The sequence below is a fragment of the Acomys minous genome (assembly GCF_964271855.1).
Source record: "Acomys minous genome assembly, chromosome: 3".
Classification (NCBI taxonomy): Eukaryota; Metazoa; Chordata; class Mammalia; order Rodentia; family Muridae; genus Acomys; species Acomys minous.
The window spans coordinates 86799299-86819762 of record NC_140485.1 but is presented as its reverse complement, the minus strand read 5'-3'; the positions used below and the strand labels follow the sequence as shown (position 1 = coordinate 86819762).

The 20464-nt window shown below is 35.2% G+C and overlaps 1 protein-coding gene across 7 annotated transcripts in view; it reads left to right on the top strand.

The window, feature by feature from the left end:
- Positions 1 to 20464, top strand: part of ASCC3 (activating signal cointegrator 1 complex subunit 3) — a 264221-nt gene that overhangs the window by 49636 nt on the left and 194121 nt on the right. For all 7 annotated transcript variants that reach the window (XM_084776931.1, XM_084776925.1, XM_084776929.1 and 4 more), the window contains 2 exons: positions 2024 to 2224; positions 2699 to 2839. In XM_084776931.1, the coding sequence (XP_084633057.1) occupies positions 2024 to 2224; positions 2699 to 2839 (342 nt within the window). The remainder of the gene's footprint in view (positions 1 to 2023; positions 2225 to 2698; positions 2840 to 20464) is intronic.

The following is a 20464-nucleotide window of genomic DNA, read 5'->3' as shown; positions in this document are numbered from 1 at the left end:
GAATTTAGTCCATTGATGTTGAGAGATATTAATGACCAGTGATTGTTAAGACCCTTAATTTTGATGTTGGTTACCATAGGGGGATTGTGTGGTTGTGTTTTTGCAATGGTGTAGTTACCTATTTCCTGTGTAGTGTTGGTTGTAGCTTGTCCCTTTGGGGTGGAGTTTTCCTTCTATTAATTTCTATAAAGCCAGGTTTGTGGATAGGTATTGTTTGAATTTGGTTTTGTCATGGAATATCTTGTTTTCTCCATCAATGGTTATTGAAAATTTCGCTGTGTAGAGTAGTCTGGACTGGCATCTGTGGTCTCTTAGGGTTTGTAGGATCTCTGTCCAGGCCCTTCTGGCTTTTATGATCTCTGCTTAGAAGTTGGGTGTAATTCTGATAGGTTTGCCATTATATGTTATTAAAAACAAGGAATTTCTGAAATTTGTGGACAAATGGATTGAACTGGAAATGATCATAATGAGTTAACCAAGAAGCAGAAAGACTTAAATGGTATATACTCACTTATTTCTGGACACTAGCCCAAGGGGCATGTCCCATGAAAGTCTTCACTTACCAGGAAAGTGGGATAGAGGTGAGGGCCTGCTAATGGGACTCTAGGGGAGAGACGTATGGGAGATTGGGGAAACAGAAGAATCTAGAGGGTCCTAGAAACCTACAAGAAGAACACTGACAGGCGGATCTGGGCCCAGGGGTTCTGCTCAAACTATGGCACCAACCAAGGACAGTATGTGCAGTAAGCATCACACCCCTACCCAGATCCAGCCAATGGACAGGACACTCTCCACATTTAAGTGGAAAGTGGGGACTGACTTTTACATGAACTCTGGTGCCCCATATTTGACCACATCCCCTTGATGGGGAGGCCCGGTGGCACTCAGAGGAAGGATAGCAGCCTACCAAGAAGAGAGTTGATACCCTAGGATCATATACAGGGAGAAGAGGTCCCCCTTAGTCACAGTCATAGGGGAGGGGAATAGGGTGAAAGTGGGAGGGAGGAATAGGAGGATACAAGGGATGGGCTAACAATTGAAATGTAATATGAATATTATCAATAAAAAATAAAAAGTAAAAAATATAAATTAAAATTTTTAAAAAAATCTAGCATGTTCCACCTCTTTTGGTTTCCAACTGTTTCCAGTTTATTGCCTGGAACTTCTAGCAGGCTGTGCCTGTGTCCTCTGTTACCTTTAACTAAAGAGATGTAATCATGGTACAATATGGAATGATTTTGAGTATTAAAGAAGAATATTAAATAACGTTAAAGTCCTTATAACTTTCCATGCTGTAGTATAAACTATTTTCAATTTGTTGCCTTCTAAAGTTTGTTCTTAAATCATAAAATATTGAAAACCATTCTGAATAATTGAATAGGAATTCCTATTTACTTCTGTCTCCAGGTGGCTTCCTGTTTTGTTTTGTTTTCTAAAGGTTTCTTGAAGAAGAGCTTCACTGTACACTCACTGGCCTTGTACTTAAGAGTCTCCCGCTTCACCCTCTTTAGTGCTAGGATTACATGTATGTGCCAGGCCTGGTTTAACTTCAGTTTAGACTGTCATGATATGAGTGGCAAATGATTTGAACTTTGAAAGATGTATTTTTATTTTATATTTACATATTTGCATTGTTTTGTGCTTGGGGAAAGATAAGTATATATTTAAGTTTAGAATCATAGTTTCATATTCAGTGTGTGGTAATTTTCCAATTAGAACTGAGCTGTAGTTGCGATACTTTCTTGACTGTGTACACATACAGGATGAACTGACAAACTGAAGAAAATCTTTTGACGGCAGTGTTCTACATGTTATCCCTGCACTTGTTATCCCAGCACCTGTGAGGCAGAGGCAAATGATTGTGAGGATAAAATGAGCTTTGGTTACATAGTATAACGTTCTTACAACCATCCATTCTCTCTCATAGTCTTATGTTTTTAATCATAGAGATTTAATGTTTATATTTAGAACTGGAGTCATTTACATTTTATTTACACTGAGTCGTATACCTCTCTTATTTTAGATTGGACAGTTGGTTTTTAAAGGAATGAGGAGACTCAACAGAATCCAGTCTATAGTATTTGAGACAGCCTACAACACCAACGAGAATATGCTGATCTGTGCCCCTACTGGAGCTGGCAAGACCAATATTGCGATGCTTACAGTCTTACATGAAATCCGCCAACACTTTCAACAAGGTGTTATTAAAAAGAATGAGTTTAAGGTAGGAGATTACAAGTCAGACTGTTTTTTAAGTCATAGAAGTTAAAATAAGCTTTCCATACTATGAAACTTGGGAATTCTTCAAGATATTTATTATAGTAGAAGTCATACAAAGAATGCTTCTTGATTGACTTAATCGCTATAATGGTAGTCCCTATTTCTGTTTTGAAAATCCCATTACTCTTTGGGAAAGCATGAAAATATGTTTTGATTTGAAACAGAACCTACTTTCTAAGTAATGAGTCAGTGTAAACAAATTCTACTGTCCTCTTATTTAAAGGACAGTATTTATTTATTTAAGTAACCACACGCTTATTCCAGCAGAGATAACCACTGCCCATATATCATCATTAACATTTTTCACGGGAAGCAACTAGAATCATATTTCACAATAAGTTGTGATTGTATTGGCTACTGTGAAATAAATGGTGGTGTAGTTTTTGCTCATTCATCAGCCAGTGTTTGTTTGGTACAGATTGTGTATGTTGCTCCGATGAAAGCCTTGGCAGCTGAAATGACAAATTACTTCAGCAAACGTCTAGAGCCATTGGGCATCATTGTGAAAGAACTGACTGGAGATATGCAGTTGTCAAAAAGTGAAATTTTGAGAACTCAGGTATGTTGCTCATCCATATCATTTTATGATGTTTATTTTTAAGGTTATAAAAATGTTGTATAACTGAACTTTAAGAAATAATGTGCGCATAATACAAACATAAATAGTAAACTTACTTCTAATCATGTCTGCTCTTACAACAATTTTAATGTAGTCCTTTAATAACATTCTTTTGTGATTCTTACCATATTTTGAATGTTATTTCCATTCATAGAGTTAATGTCTTTTGGCAGTTTTTCCATTAGGAAATGAGAGTATGGCTAAGATTGTAGTTGAATGTTAAGAGCAATCACTACAGAGATCTTGAAGGAATCACACTAGACTTTTAGCCTGTTTGTTTAGGATAGCTTAACATATAAGAAGAAATTGTAGACATTTTATCTTGCCAAATGAGAATTTATCAATGAGCCTACTGTATGTAGGTATATATTATGTAAAATGAATACTAAAGGTATTCAATATTTAGTTTCTACTTTTAAAGAATGTGTATTATGATATAGTAGGAAAAATATATTTGAGGCTATAGCCAGGTTAATATTGATAGTTACAATATATAAGCAAGGTAATGTTAATACTGTTTTTAAAAAAGAAAATAGTGATGATCAGAAATTATTGGAACATTTTAGAAATTTAAAGGATATTAAAGGAGACAAGTTTTAACATTATATGGATATTGAATTAAATATGATTAGAAAGTAAGTTTTCTAGATCTTCTGTCATGAAAAAACTACCACAGAATTGTTGGTGTTGTAGAAGAACAGACTATTAATTCCCTAGAAAAGGTGTTGTTTGAGAATTGATTTCTTCTGGAGCTATAAGAGAATATGTTGCCTGTATCTTCTGCCTTCTCGTGGGTGCTAGTAGTTGGCCTTTCTGGCTAGAACACATACATACTGTAGTTTCTACTTTTATCTTTGCATGACTTACTTCCTTTATGATTTTTTTCCTTTTTTTTTTTTTTTTTTTTTTTTGCTCTACTATAATCAGGATGGTTTTTTTTTCCTTAATCATCTCACCTAATTAGAGTCCGTTTTTTAAATCAAGTTGCACTTATAGATTAAGTATTTACACATTGCCTTCCTCCAAGATTCATAATTTAAAGCCCTAGACCACAATTTAATGCTATTTCGAAGTGGATCTTTCAGGAGTTCATTAGGTTTAGGTTAAGGTTAGGTCAGAAAGGTAAGATCCTCGTGATGAAATTAATGCCTTTAGATGAAGAAATTACCTATATCACTTTTTTCTTTTTTCACCCATCAAAGAAGGCCACAAGTACATACAGTGAGAAGTCAGCTATCTAGCAAGCCTGAAAATTAGGATTTAGTTTGAGTTTGTTGGCACCTTGATCTTGACTGTTCTCCAAACTATAAAAAATAAGCATCTGTTGTTAAACTATCACTTTGTGGTCCGATGTATTCTGGCATCCCTACCTATGACTACAAGCTCACTGAAGTTGCTGGCTGTTCACAGACAGACCCTGCAACCTATTTCTGTGGATATTCCAAGTTTTTTGAAATACATTATGAAGATGGAAAATTAAATTTCAGCTAAATACAGTTTGGAGTTAATAAAAGTCCAGTGTTTTCTAATCTGTACTTGTGTGATTTGTATTAATAGTTGTGTGGCTGGGTTTGTGTCCCAATCCTTCCAATGGAAATCTTGCCTGGTTGTAGGGGATGGCCACATTTAAGCCCTGCATGCTTGGTTACTAGGGTTACCGTTGTAGATTCCTGTCAGTTTCTATTGCAATAATTTTCTCGCTCATGAAGTTGTATAGCTGGATCTTGAGGTATATCTGTTCTCAGTTTTCTGAGACACTGCCATACTGATTTTCAGTGTAGCTACACAAGCTTGCATCATCTCCATCAGCAATATTCCCCTTGCTTTACATCCTGACAACCAAGAGCTATTACATGTGTTTTTGTGCTTAGCCATTCCGACAGGTGTAAGATGGAATCTCAGCGTAGTTTTGATTTTTATTTCCCCGATTGTGTAAAGATGTTGAAAATTTCTTTAAGTGGACATTTGAGATTCATCTGTTGGAAATTCTTGGTTTATATCTGTATCCCATTTTTTAGTTGTGTTGTATGGTGTTGATATCAAATTTCTTAAATTCCTTATATATTTATGAAATTAGCCTTCTGTCAGATGTGGAATTGCTAAAAGCCTTTTCTTATTCTGTAGACTACTGTTTTGTGCTATTGACAGAGTCCTTTGCTTTACAGATGCTATTTTTGTTTTATGAGGTCCATTTTATTAGTTGCCAGCCTTAGTGCCTGTTCTATTGGTGTTCTGTTTAGGAAGTTGATCCCTATGCTGATGTGTTCAAAGCAATTCCACACTTTCTCTTCTATCAGTTTCAGTGTGTCAGATTTTGTGTTGAGGTCTTTGATCCCTTGGACTTGAGTTTTGTGCAGGGTGATAGATACAAATTTATTTCCATTCTTCTACATGCAGATATCCAGTTAGACCAAGAATATATTTTGAAAATTCTTTTTTATTTCTTTGTATCTTTTTGGCATATATATTATATTTAATATATATATTATAGAGAGTTTTGGGTGATTATTCAGGTAGAAAACTGTCTCTGTCATCTTCTCATTTGGAAAGCTACTAACCTGCACTCCCAGCATATTCAGGTAATCAAGTTTATTCCTTCTCAAGTCTCTGATGGAGTTAAAGAACAGTTAGCTTAGGTTCACAATGAAGCTTAGTTGTTTAGGGGTTAAGATGCTTTTAGGTATAGATAGATGTTTTAAGTTTATGACAAGATGTGATGTAGATTGATCTACATTCAGAATTTTAGATGCACCAAGATAGGAAAGATGTTTTCTTCTAGGCTGTAAAATACAAATAGCCAAAACACTAAGACTGTAACATTTATATAATTCCTGATTGTATCACGGTTCTTCTTTCTCTAGGTAGTTTATTATATAAACATGTAATAATATAAATGTATATGTAAAAAATAAAAAAATGTTTAATAAAGAATTGTAAAATAAAATTTAAAAAATTAAAAAAATGTTCTTTACACAATTGGAAAATCTAAAGGAAATGGACAGTTATCTGATAGATACCACTTAGCAAAGTTCAATCAAAATCAGGTAAACAGTTTAAATAGACCAATAGAAGCAGTCGTTAAAAGTCTCCAAACCAAAAAAAGCCCAGGCTAAGTTGTTTTAGTGCAAAATTCTACCAAACTTTCAAATAATAGCTACCGCCAATATTCAAACTATTTTACAAAATAGAAATTGAAGGAGCGTTGCCAAATATATCTTATGAGGACACCTACCCAAACCACACAAAAACTCAGCAAAGAAAGAGAATTACAGGCCAATGTGTCATGAACATTGATACAAAAATACTCAATAAACTGAATCTAAGAACACATCAAAAAGATCATCTACCATGATCAAATAGGCTTCAACCAGAGATGCAGGGATGTTTCAACATACGAAAAAACGCCAGTGTAATCTACCATACAAAGAAACTGAAAGTCAAAAACCACATGATCATCTCCTTAGATGCTGAAAAAGCTTTGGCAAAATTCAGCAGTCCTTCATGTTAAAAGTCTTGGAGAGATCAGGGATACAAGGGACATATGTAAACTAGTATAGGCAATATACAGCAAGCCAATGGCCAACATAAAATTAAATGGAGAGAAACTCAAAATAACTCCTTTAAAATCAGAAACAAGACAAGGCTGCCCACCCTTTCTATTCTAGTCAATATAATACTTCAGGTTGTAGCTAGAGCAATAAGACAACTAAAAGAGGCTTAAGTCAAAGGTATCACCATTTGCAGGTGTAATGATAGTATACATAATGGTATCCAAAAATTCTTCAAGGGAACTTTTATACCAGATAAACACCACCGGCAAAGTGGCTGTGTACAAAATTAACTCAAAAAAATCTTTAGACCTCCTATATACAAATGATAATTGGGCTGAGAAAGAAATCAGGGATTCTTTGATATTTTAAACATGGTTTTGTATTCCCTGTTGGAACATCTTGCTTTCTTATTTTCAAGTTTAGGATACTCCTTATCTACTTGATAGTGACTTTTTTTTCAGTAGTTTATAAAATTTTCTCATAGTATTTATATCATGTACAATAAGACAGTTCCTCTTAGAGCCCTCCTTGTAGTATTCCAGAGAACATGGTATATTGTGTTGTGTGCTCAAATCATTTGATTTTAGGAACTTTTAAAATTTATCTTTATAGTCTGCAAGCATTTGTGTATATTTCTGAGATTGTTTTGTTATTTGTTTCTAGTTTTATTTCGTTGTTATCCGCTAGTCCTCAGAAAAGGGGAACCCCAGCCACCCACCCACCCAAGCCCACCAAATCACTTCAGGACTGAGCATGTCCTCTTCTTTCCTTTTGTCATTCTTCGCAGCGTTTTCATTAGGTCCCTTCTCAATTGAGTCCATAATTTGCCTGCCTCATGATAAGCATTCCTTTTTGTTTGGACTGGATTTCAGTTTCTGGTCCCTATTTATATTTTGCTACCTATTACTTCACAGATGGCTCAGTAGTCGGGGACTCCACACAGATACTTGTGGGGGCCATGCCAAATTCTGCCATGTTGGAAATCCAGTGCTTAGGCTGCATGCTGTGACCTTCGAGTTGCTAACCTTTGCTGGAGAAGGTCTTCTGTTCTAGGCTATCCCTGGACTATTTACCTTTGAAAGAAGTAGGGAAGTACCCACTGGGAACCACCCAGAGGATCAATGAAGTTCTTACAGGGAGCTACTCAGACCATTGTATTCTTGCCTGGGGCCTAGGGAGAGTGGGATTAGAATAGATTCTATTGACCTTCCTATATATATATCCTTACTTGTCCACATTAAAGAGAGTCTTGATCAGAAATTTCCAGACTTGACTCATATCTCTCCCGTCTCTGTATCCTACTTTCAATCCCCACTCCCTCTTTCAGGTGAACCCTGGTTCGATTTGTCTCGTGCAGCCTAAGCACGGGATTTCTAACATGACAGAATTTGGCATGGCTCCCTACAGATACTCAGACCCTCAGTTTTAGTGTCAGTACTTAGAGATTGAGGAATGGGTGCTCTTCTCTCTGTATGTTTGACTTGCTGTCTTAGAGACTAATGTGTGAGGATGCTTCCTCAGCCTTTTGCAATAGAGGGTTGTCTCATTGGTGCTGACGTGCTTAGTGTTGCTCCTCTCTGAGCTTTTGCAGTCTAGGTTTTAAAGGAGAGAAAAGGTTCATACCATTTCTTTTCTGGTGTCCTGGTGTTTGCAGCATTCTTCCTTATTTCTAGTTTTCCTTGCCTGCTGGGTTGTGTTCTGTGTACCTTGCTCAGTGCTTTTTGTTACAATAGGCAAGATAAATATTAAAGTGTCCCCTTCATTTTGATCAGACGTAGACTTAGATCTTAAAACATTAACCTGGTTTTTGTTTTGAATTTTGTTTGTTTGGTTTTTTTTATTGTGTTTTCCTTGAAATCCTAATTTATCCTAAGTTCACGAACTCTGTTTCTGTGTTTTCTTGTAATAGACTTAATGCTCTCTTTCTTAAAATTAAGTCTTAAATCGCAAACAGTATTTATTATTTTGCTGAGTCAAGAATGTGTACTACTCTTACAATGCTCTACTTTTCTTAAAGCCTTGCTTCTTAGAAGTATTGCTGAGCTTTGACACACTTTACATTTATAATTTTGCATTGTTCTCCAGTTTTTAAATATATAGTCCATGCTTGTTTAGTGTGTGTGTGTGTGTGTGTGTGTGTGTGTGTGTGTGTGTGTGTGTGTGTGCGTGTGCGCGCGCGCGCGCACGCGTTGCTGGGGACTGAGCTCATTGCCTTCCACATTCTATGTAAGGGCTCTATCACTGAGTTTCCTTATGTTTAATTTGCTTTGTTATTTAAGTTGCAGATTGATTTTTTTTCTTTTTCTAATAATTTTGTTGACTGTATTTATATCTGTTTGTGGATATATAAATGTGGGTCTGGAGGACATTTCGGGGCAAAAAAAAAAAAAAAAAAAAAGAACCCTCATCTGATCCCTTGAAATCTGTGGTTCAGGAGGCTGTAAGCCTTCAACTTTGGATCCAAACTCTGATCTTTTGTTCATACTCTTAAATACTATGCCATCTCCAGCCCTTAGATTGATTATCCTAATATGAATGGGTAATGATTGAGCTGTGTGTCCATGTTTAATACATTGTTTGAGCATCTCAAGTACATAATCTTTTATTCTAGGTATAAGAGTACTTGTAAATACTTAAACACAGGAGGAGTAAAGCATTCAACTTCACTTGGCAGAAACAGAAAAGGGTTGCTATTTATTGGGAAATACCAGTTGGCAAACAAAGCTATAAATATTTGAAAATAGCCTAACTTTTTCTCGTTAAATGGTTTATTTATTTACATCCCTATTGCAGATCCCTCCTTCTTCTCCTCCCAGATGCACTCTCCTACTTTCTTCCCCTTCCCAGCCTCCCCTTCTCAGAACACACCCGCCCCAAACCCACCCCATCTCATGAGGACTAAGGGCATCCTCTTCCTCTGAGGCCAAACCGTGCAGCCCAGATAGGGGAAAGTGTTGGCTCTGGTTCTTAACAATTAAATTTTATAATGAAGTTTTTAAACAAAGGTATCTTCCTTACAACCTAACTATCCTAAACAGGAGGGAAAAGAGATAAAGGAGAATAAGAATGAAGCCTTCTGGGTATCAATTTCGAGGGTTGAATTCCTTGGCATAATCCTCCGGAAACCCTACAGATCCTTTGCCCTACAGAAGAAAGCAGCATTGCTCGTGGCCTGAACTTACAGCCTTCTTCCTCATCCTCACTCAGCTTGCCTGTCTCCTCTCCAACCCCCTATCATGTCTCCCCCACTTTCTGCCCCCAAGCCACCCCAGCCCCTGTCCTTAATCCCAGGCCCAAAATGCGTCCTCTCAGTCTTATTACAGATGTTTTTCTCAGTGGGGTCAAGCCACCCAAGACTGCTTTCACCTTGGGCCCAGTCTAAGGCAAGGTCACATTCCTTCCTCAGGAAAGTGATTCAAAAGCAGACAGTCTTCAGAGACAACCTTCTTTTTGCTTACCTTTCCATTCAGATGAATAATTCAAAGAAGTTTACCATATTTTGCATGAAAAAACATTGCTGCCTCCTTTGTAGACTTTGGATATTATTTTTTTTTTCAGATTAAGTTTTAATTCTGATGTTCTATGATATGAATGTAAAGTATAATTTTTATATAACTTTTAAGAAACTAATATTGACAGTTTCTCATATTTAATACATTCTGGTTACACTCACCATACCTTCTTTTATTTCCCACTCCTATCTTTTTCCTTTACAGATGCCTTTCCTATTATGTGCATGTGCTTGAGTGCATGCATGTGTGCATCTGTGTCTGTGATCTCCTTAGTTAACAGTGACAGCCATATTTCTAACATAATATGTTTTATTGATTATTTTGGAATTTCACCCAGTGCCCCATGATCATACTTTTTGCCATTTCTCCCAGGTCCACCATGTACAATTTGTGTTGTCCATATAGCATTGGAGCATGGGCAAACCTCCAGTGGCCAATACCTTTTCCTTATAAGATCCAAACTAAGCAAAACTAACTGAGGTGCCATGAGAGCTATCTGTCTCTTCAAAGAGAATGTCCTAGTGACTAAGTGACTTTGCTCTAGGCTCCATTTATTAAAGTTTTCATTCCCTGATAAATTTACCACAGTGAGTAAGGTTAGCTTCAAGCACATGAAGTTTTGGGTGACCAGTCCTTAGTACCTGAAAATAGATAATGCTTCTGTATCTCTAGGTATCTCTAAATCTAGCATGTCAACTCCTAAAATTAGCTATTATATACACATTTGCTGGAAAGGTTGGCTTTTTGCCTATTGTATTTTGTAGCACCTCTATTGGACATTAATTTTATACCTTGACTCTGTTTCTGGATTCCATTCTGTTCCATTGATTTTTTTTTCTGTTTACACCAGTATGTAGAGTATTAATAACTATACAGTGTCCTGAAATCATTATGTATCAATCTTCTATCTTTTTTTGCAGTTATTTTGGTTATTTATTCTCATTTTAAAATATACTGCCTCATTTTCCATATACTTCTGGTTGATTTTTCTTTTATAAAATGGATCCATTTATTATAAGGTTTTCCCTAGATTCATATCTATCTATCTATACATATTAGGCCAAAATGTATATTCATGTGATAAAAATATAATAGTAATTGATATGACCATGATATAATCAACTAGCAATTAACTTGTATAACTTACTTAGCCTAAACAGCCTGCAATAGTACTTTCAAAGTATTGGAAGTAAACTTTGTATTATAATAGAGTTTATGGGTACAATACCACATATTAAAGTAGAAATATATATAATGTATGTGAAGAATAATCTTAAATTTGAATTCTATACCAATGTGTCTAAAATTATACTTATTTTGCATTCTGTATTCAAAATTCTACACCAATGAGTTAAAAATAACCTTGTGAGTAACATGTAAGGCAGTCAGTTGAGGAGTACATTCACTAATCTACTTCTTGTCTTATGCCTGTATATTTCTATATTCTCCGTTCTTTCTTTTCAACCCCTGTCTCCAAACCTAAGAAAGAAAGATAAAGGAATGGAGAGATATCTCTGAGTCCAGCCTCTTCTCTCTAATTAAGATAAAGAATAACTTATAATCAACACCTAATAAAATAAACATCTATTGCCCACGAAAACAACCAAAAACCTACCCAATTCCCCTCCCCTTAAGAGAAATGGGGCGTCATTCTCTTAAGGTATGGTTTTACATAATAAATATGTTTCAACAGAGGAGTTATACAGGTGTGATTTGAGAAGATTTTAACCTGTTTATTTGCCTGTTATTTTATTCTTTTGCTATATTTAATATTTCTGCTAATATTGATTCATTGGCAACTCAAACTTAAGAAAATGAAAGGGGATTGAAAACATTTGAAATTTAGAGAATTGCAATGTTTTAGGAATAGTACCACTTCTTGAGCATCTAATCCCTTTTAATGGTTATAATTTTTACTGATTGTCTTGTCAGTTCAACACATATTTTTTAATTACTGAAAAATTAAGTTCACAAATACAAATTACATATTTAATGATATATTCTTAGAAATACCTGGGGACTTAGCTTTATATTGTTATTAATGCTAGGATAGATTTGTCTTAAAGATAGATAAGTCTTACTTTTGGTCAGAAGCATTTGTAAAATGGTGAAAGGCATAATCTTCAGCGATTTATTGTGGTGAAGTCCTTGCTATCATCTTATTAGTTGCTTTTAGTAAAATTAAAATTCTGTGTGTATTTATTGCTGCATTTTTATAAACTACTTTGTCAAAAATTGAATTGATTTTTATCTGTTCACAGATTTTGAGTTTTGAAGTATTTAGGAGGGCACTTAGATACCAGTTTCAAGGAACTTCCGTAGGTCTTTGGCTTAATATGGAGATAATGCAAGTGGCTACATTATAAACTGTAAGCTATGTAAATGTTAATACCAGATATTGAAATAATGCACTCTTATTTCTCATTAGACAAGAACAGTTAATATCAGCATTATGATGTTAATGATAATTATCTGAAAATTAAAAAGAACGACCAAATTAGTCAACTATTATATTCCATGTATCAGAGCTCTTTGGGTGTTTATGGATATGGCAGCCTACAGGAGATTTGCTGTTTGTTCTGTTTGTGAACCTCTTAAGGGAAAAGAAGAGCCAAGCAAACAATGAGTTTGCCATACAGGGTTGTAAAACTGAACTATTACTAGGGAATCACAGCGTAAGAAAAACGTCTAAACATTTAAGCTTGGGATCTGAAGACTATAGAGGGAAATACCTGTAAGTTCTTTACCATGTATTAATTTTTCTTTTTAAACTGTGTCAAGAAAGTTTAAAGCCAGATTTTAAACTTAGCTTTTAGGATAAGGGCTCCCCTGTTTTGGGTAGGCCTGATGGCCAGTGAGCTTTTGGGATCCAGCTGTCTACTTCCTGTGGCTACTTCACAGGCACACAGCCATTCCTGCCTTTTTGTGGGGGTGTTGGGTTTGGTCTTGGGTCTTCTTGCTTTCAGAGCAAGCTCTCTACCCACGTAGCTATCTCCCTATTTCAACAGCAAAACAATGCAGCTTCAAAAATAATAACAAATATCAATGTGTTTTTATTACTTTTAAGTTTGTTAGATTTTAATAAACAGGACCAAGAAAAAAAAATGAAGAAATATGAATTACTCTTGCTCTTTGCCACAGCCAGGCAGAGTGAGTGGCTAGACCCTGGGAGTGAGGCAGAGGCACTGGTAGCTACTTGAACTGTGTGCACTCATAGATGACCACTACATACCAGAAAGTGAACAGTGAAAGAACTTGATCATTTCTTTCTGCTTTTTCTCCTTTGTCAACAGCCTGTCAGGAAGCTCTCAATTCATCTTGAATAACAGTAATTAAATTGTACACATTTCCTGCATTGTTCACTTCCTAAGTAATCAAATAATAAAAATAATTGTTCAAAAGTTGAAGAAATGCTATTTTTTTCATTGTAGTCAATTTTAGCAAAGGAAGCATGAACATTACACATGGCATGCATGGTTTTCAGTAAGCAATGGAACTCTGACAAGAAGAAAAATCAAATAATGCAATTATAAGTATGCTAACCAACCTGTTAACATTATCTCTGAAGTTATCATGAATTGAACATATGTTACTAAGGAAATTTTATCTAAAAATACATAAGTTCTTTTTCAGATATGAAAGTGTCAGAATATTTAATTGTGGTTTACATGTACTAGGTTTGCACTGCATAGCAAATAGTGTACTATGATAATACTTCTGTACTTGAAAGCTTTACAATTTGGTTTAGTTATTTTCCTTTTATAATTGAAAGCTATCATGCTTGACATAAATATAATGAGTTATATGAATTGACTTAGAACATTACTTGTATGAGTTGTTCTTATGCACATGAATCAGTGGGAGAATTTGGAACATTAGAATTATAGAAAAGGAAGTAGTTGGAAATAACTGATTTGGTGAAGTGTCTCCAGGGCAGGCATAATCTGTAAGCTATCAGATTCCATTACATGGGCTGTTGCCATCAATAAAAACTGACACTGTGTATCAGAGGTTGGCATAATTGTAATTATTTGTATTTTTATTGAAACAATCATGTGGCGTTTCAGATTTAATCTTTAAAGCATTCATAAAATGTTTAAGCTTATTGTTTGACTAGATCTGGGATTATGTATTTTAAAAAGAAAACCTCTTAAATCTAGTTGTTGCCTGGTCTATTTGTGTAGTTAGTCTATAATTTGCTATAATTCCCGCAGCCTGACTTTTCTACCATAGAGGAAAAACTGAACTAGAATTCTGGAATATTTCTTTTTACTGTGGTTAACATCTTCAACATTTTCAAAAGCACCTTTGAAAATATATTTGATAGTCATTAGTGTTTTTAATGACATAAAAAGTAGTATAGTAGTAATATAATCTTAGATTTTAATAAATAGAATATATATTTTATCATTCTGATTTTAAAGGTATCTTAATGGAAATTTTAAGTTTTAAATATTAGAGACAAGACTTTATATTTTGTTAGATTCTTTTGATTAAAGTTTTAACCTATTTCATCATACAGAGACATTTGCCTTGAAGCAAAAAACTACTCCCATCAGTCAAAATAGTTTTGTTGCCAGGAACACAGATTTTGACTGATGAAATTTTTGTTTTATTTGTAGTTTTTCTAAATCTGATAGTCCTAGCAGTTTGATCACAAATGCATGCTCACAGCATGGAAATGCTCTGGTCATTGTAGCTTTCACCTGGAATGGAAGGCCTTTTTTTTTTTTTCCCCTTCTTTCTCGCCTTCTACTTATTTCTAAAAGAGGGCATCAAGGAACTTAACCAGCCTACACGGTGTGTTTCTATTTAAAACATCTCTGTGATTATATTTAACCTGTAATTGTGCTTTGGCTTAATGTCTAATGTACAGTACTTGTAACAGATTAATATTCAATAAAAAACATTTTAAAGTAAAAAAAAATAGTTTTGTAAAGATTTAAAGTCAGCGTGTCATTGTGACTTATGTAGTGTCTTTACATGGACCTGCCCAAATTGCTTAATCATAGAGCAGAGTACTGTAAGCCATTCAGACACCACTGTCTTCGACTAGATATATAATGTCAATAGGAAAATTCACATTGATAAATATAACAAATTCATGGAATATTATTAAAGTTAGAAGAATTAGGGTACTATACTTAGCTATCTACCTCAGTTAAAGAGAATTAGGATACTAATCTAGCACACACTTGGCTTGTCATATTTTAGAAATATATTCAAGGAACTGAAGAACCATGTTTTCTGCATGAGTGTGCAGTATATGCCCACCCCCCCAAAACACACAAAACTTTCCTTCTTTTTTCTCTTAGTCTTTCTCTATTCCTTTTTCTTAATTCTCCCCCAGCACACCAGTTTTCTATTCAAAAATACTGACTCTTTGGATTTTGGATATGGTATTTCTCTGTAGCTCATGATATCCTAGAGCCTGTGACCCCTGCCTCAGCATTCTTGAGTATTGTATTTACAGTTGGCAAGCTGCTTTTCCTCTTTTAAATAGTAGGCTTTGAGATTGATTAGCATTCTTATACTTGGATTATCTGATTTTTCTTCTTGTCTTAGAGATACCCTGAATAATCCCATGCCTTAATGAAAACCATGCATGCTATGTGTAGCGTTCCTGCTTCTATCCCTTCTCTTTGAATGCCATGATTTTTCAGATGCATACACCCACTAACCTAGCACATTGTCTTCCATAAGCCCTGGCTTGTGCCCTATAACTGTATAATTGAAGAGTGTCCTCAGCTGTGAATGCTTCCCTGTTTCAGGACCCAGAAGCAATTGCTGAGTTTAGCAGAGGGTGGAAAAAGAATGAAAAGCCAGTTTGTTTCTAAAAAGCTCAGTATTACATAACTTGTAGGCTGATCCCCCCAAGCCCCTCAACCTCCACCATCCTGGCCCCTCCTCTGCACCACCTTTCTTTTCTTTTGATGAGTAATGGGTTGAGGTCCAGAGTGTAAATGAAGGAAACATACCATACCCCTGCTTCCCACTTCTTTTTTTTTCCTTCTTTTTTTTTTTTTTTTTTAGTTTTTTTCCTCCTTTATTAATTTACTCTTGTTACATCTCAATGGTTATCCCATCCCTTGTATCCTCCCATTCTTCCCTCCCTCCCATATTCCCCTTATTCCCCTCCCCTATGACTGTTCCTGAGGGGGATTACCTCCCCCTCTATATGCTCATAGGGTATCAAGTCTCTTCTTGGTAGCCTGCTATCCTTCCTCTGATTGCCACCAGGTCTCCCCCTCCAGGGGACATGGTCAAAGGTGAGGCACCAGAGTATGTGAGAAAGTCATATCCCACTCTCCACTCTACTGTGGGGAGTGTTCTGTCCATTTCTATTTGCAAACGATTGAGAAAGCTGCAGTGTCTCTGAGTTTGTTAATTAAGGGGAGTTTTGGGCTGCAGTTGGGAGGGTTGCTATTTCCCTTGAGTAAGTGCATTCCTTTGTTTCATAAGTCCGTAACAACCCAGAGTTATAGTCATCAGCAAGAGAAAAAATGTTAGCTGATGTGGAATTTTATACCAGCACGCATTAGAAATCTGATATGATTAAAAAAAAACCCTTTTGGAAATAATAACTGGGATAACACTAAGGAAATTCAGGATTTTAAGTGTCTCGTTGAAAGATTTGCTGCAAGTGCACTCAACCTCCTATCTATTCTTGGCCATCCTTGTTTGAGGGGAAGATCGCTAAATTACAAAGAAATTTATCTAACTTTGTAAGTTTTCAAAAGTACTCTAAAAAATGCAGGCAACAAAATAAAGGACATAGATTGAAATCTGAAATTTCGGATTTTGTTCCTTTCACCTAGGAACATTGTGATATATGTGGTAATCCATTTACACACACCATGTAACAAGAGATAACATGTGATGAAAGCAAATGCCCCCCCTTTTTAAATGCCCCTTCTTGTTTCTTATATTTTATTTTCTTTTAAAGTCATGGATCAGTATTAATATTATAAGACCTGGGAGCTAGGTCCTACTTCCTGGAACCCAATGAGACACGAGACTCCAGTCCATTGCAGACAGCAAGGGATGCTTTATTGATCCATCGTGATGGGGTCTACCAAGCTCTATTGAGCTGGAGACCCCGGATAAGTAAGGCTTGGGTCTTTTGTACTCTTAGAGAAGCAGAATTGGCGGTTAAGCAGATTTGTTGGACCATGACTGATTCTTAGGAGTGCCCTTTAAAATGATTGGTTACTAGTTATTTTATCCCTGGGGGGTGGGGGGGGGGCAAGAGCTCAGCTTGGAACATCATGTGCTGTCAGGTGTTTGGGACAGGTATGAGGGTATGGTTATTCTCAGAAAGTATAGAACAGCCCTGAGGCCATCTCAGAATGTACCAAGTGGCCAGGGTTGAAAAACAATTTTTCTATCTTTAATATTTGTGTGCACAGACTGCTGTTATTAAAATTAAGTTGTGAAAAATTGTAAAGAAACATTTTGATGAATTTTCCCAAAGTAAATAAGCCAACATAACTACCACCAGCATGGAGATGAAGAGTATTACTTGTTCCATTTAGTCCTATTGCCCTATTCCTATTCCTCTACCTGTTCTTTCTCCCATGTGGGAACATGATTCCTCACTTTTAGCATTTTTACTTTTATTTTCCTTTTTCTTTTTCCTTCTTTCTTTTTCAAAAATTTTCTCTTTGTAGCCTTGGCTGTCCTGGACTCTTTAGACACCAGGCTGGCCTCAAACTCAGAGAGATTCACCTTCCTCTGCCTCCCCAAGTGCTGAGATTGCATGCATGCACCACCACACCCATATTGTATTTTATGTTTTTAATTAAGTGTAATTATCTGTAAACTCATATACTTTCACTTAACAAAGTTAAGAAGCTTTTCTCATGTTTGTGCATATTGTTCTGTAGATCACATATTTCATTAGGTAGTATTTATAAAATATGAACATTTTACTAGTTTTATCCTCATTGTTGTTGAAGAGCACTTGACTTGCTTGGCTCTGGAGTAGTTTAAATCATCCAACTATGAAAAAAGTTTAGTACATCGGGTATGACTATTAGGAATGGAACTTTGAAGTATGCTTGTAGGTGTAGAAAAATGTGTTATGAACTGTAATATCTAATATGCCTAGCAGGAGATACTGCTAGGCAGCTCTGCACAGTGCCTGGGGGCCTCATCTCAGCATTCTTTGTCATGAATGTTCCATGGTGGCTCTACATTCTCTCTAAATTCCGAGCTTTCCTTACTGTTTAACAATCATGACACTTTAGTAATGTACTAGTTTTCTTTCTTTTTCTCATTTATAAATATGAAGAAAATATAATATTTTGTTGCTTCCTAGGCTTGATCAAGATTGTACTACAGCATATTTACAGTTTGTAATAGTATTTATCATTCATCTTTATAGTGACATATTATATTTGTAAATTTGGCTGTTACTTTTGATTTGTGGAAGATAATGGTATAATTTCAAATATGTATGTTTGGCAAAGAGAACCTGATTTTTATACTTTTCTATAGAATCAAATACAAGGAATATAATGTGTTTACTTGCTACTAGATAAGCATAACAATCTTGTGAAGGATGAAAAGATGTTAGTTTTACAAACATTCTTGGGACACATTTTAAAATATTTATTGATAGGAACAGAACAATTTGATTTATAGTGTCAATTAATAGAATTTTGATTTTTAAAAATATTTTAGTAAACTATAAAAAACACTGAACAGTTTGTAGAGCACATCCACAATGAAGAGATGTTTGAATGCTGTGAGCTCAACCTTGATTTATTGATTTAAGGTGGAAAAATTATATTTTTGTAATGAGAAAGTTAGAAACGGGAGTATGGAACTTGAGATAATGTCATCAGGGAGGGAGAGGATAGGAAGGTGTGGAGACAAGAATAAGTGTTTCTATTAGAAGCTGAAATGCTTGAAATGTGAAGTGCCCTAACTTGGGAAGATGGGAACAATAATTTAGAAGGTATCTTTAACGTTCAGCCTTAGTATTTGGGTAAATGGCTTTCTAAGTAAACAAAAGTTTGAAGTTTACCTTTTGGGCAAGGCTCTGCCTTTATACATGCTAAACAATCACTCTGTAAGAGTCAGTCATCCATACTCCTAAAGCTCTCTTTGCTTTAATGTACTTCACTTATAGCAAAGGGTAATTAAATTAATCATACAGCACTCATAAAAAACTAAATGTTTTAATTTTACTATATATATAGATGTGAGGTAAGTTTTATTCTAAATCTTCCTTGTCAAATGTTCAGTCTTTTAGCTTTATACTCAAATTCAGGAGCATTTTAAAAATTGAATAAATTAATATTGTAGTCTAATGGTAACATCTCAACAATGCTATTTTCTCAGTGGGCAGAATAACATTGGAATAGTTTCAAACAACAATATTATACTACTAAGGGCCAAAGTACATATACCTGTAAAAATGTAAGTTGATAACAAATGTGTTTTTGACAGTTAACAGATGGAAATGTCGTACATGAGTTCTAGTTCATTAAGCAAATGTGACACTTTATTTTCAAGCCCTAGTTTAGGGAAATGAAGTGACAAAATAGTGATATAAATGAAGGCATGTAATGTACTAAATTAACTACAGAAAGATAATGCTAGCAGATGACTTCAGATATGGTGGCATAATGTTCTTATGTCTAAATTTTTATTTTGCAATTTGAGTGGTATCACATCTATGAAAGAGTTAACTATAATGTACTGGAGTCAGGCATTGGGGATGCTGGAGAGAAAGCTCAAATGTTAAGAGCACCTTCTCCTTTTGCAGGGGACCCAGGTTTGGTTCCCAGCACTCACATAGTGGCTTACAACCACCCATAAGCTTCCAGGAAATCTTAATACCCTCTTATGGCTTTGATGGGGACCAAGCATGCATGTGATGCACACACATACAAGCAGGCAAAAAATCCTTATAAAATAAAGTACCTAAGTCTTTAAAATTAAAAAAAAAAATGCTTATAGAGTACTCCAAGTTCATTATGAGCTCATGCCAAGTTTGGGATTCATTATGTTTATTAGTATAGTTTTTAGGTTTCATAGCACAGATAGTAAGATAGCTTCTTTGTATTTTGATATGGAGAATGGCTGCTTATAAAAAATGTAGGTATGTTTTTCAAGGACCTGTAGTAAAAAAAGTGGTGGTAGTAAGTTATTGCATATTTATAATATACTTTGGATTTTGAATCTGTCAATTCAGATTCAGTTAAACTTGTTAAAGTATGGTGAAATATTTTAAAATACAGTGAATATTTCTTAGAATGTTAGCTCTTCGTTCATTGCATATTTGCTTATTCTAGTAGAATAATTCAAGCAGCAAAGCTGTTTTGTAAAACTTTGGTGAGAGACAGTATTGCCATTTTCACTGGTATTTTGGTGGTAGTAGAATTTGTAGCACTGCTTACTTTATATTTCATTGCGTAATCTGTTTCATTTTTGTCTGCTAATTGATACTTTTTAAAAGAAAACTAAAATTTTACAATTACTACAGATCATTT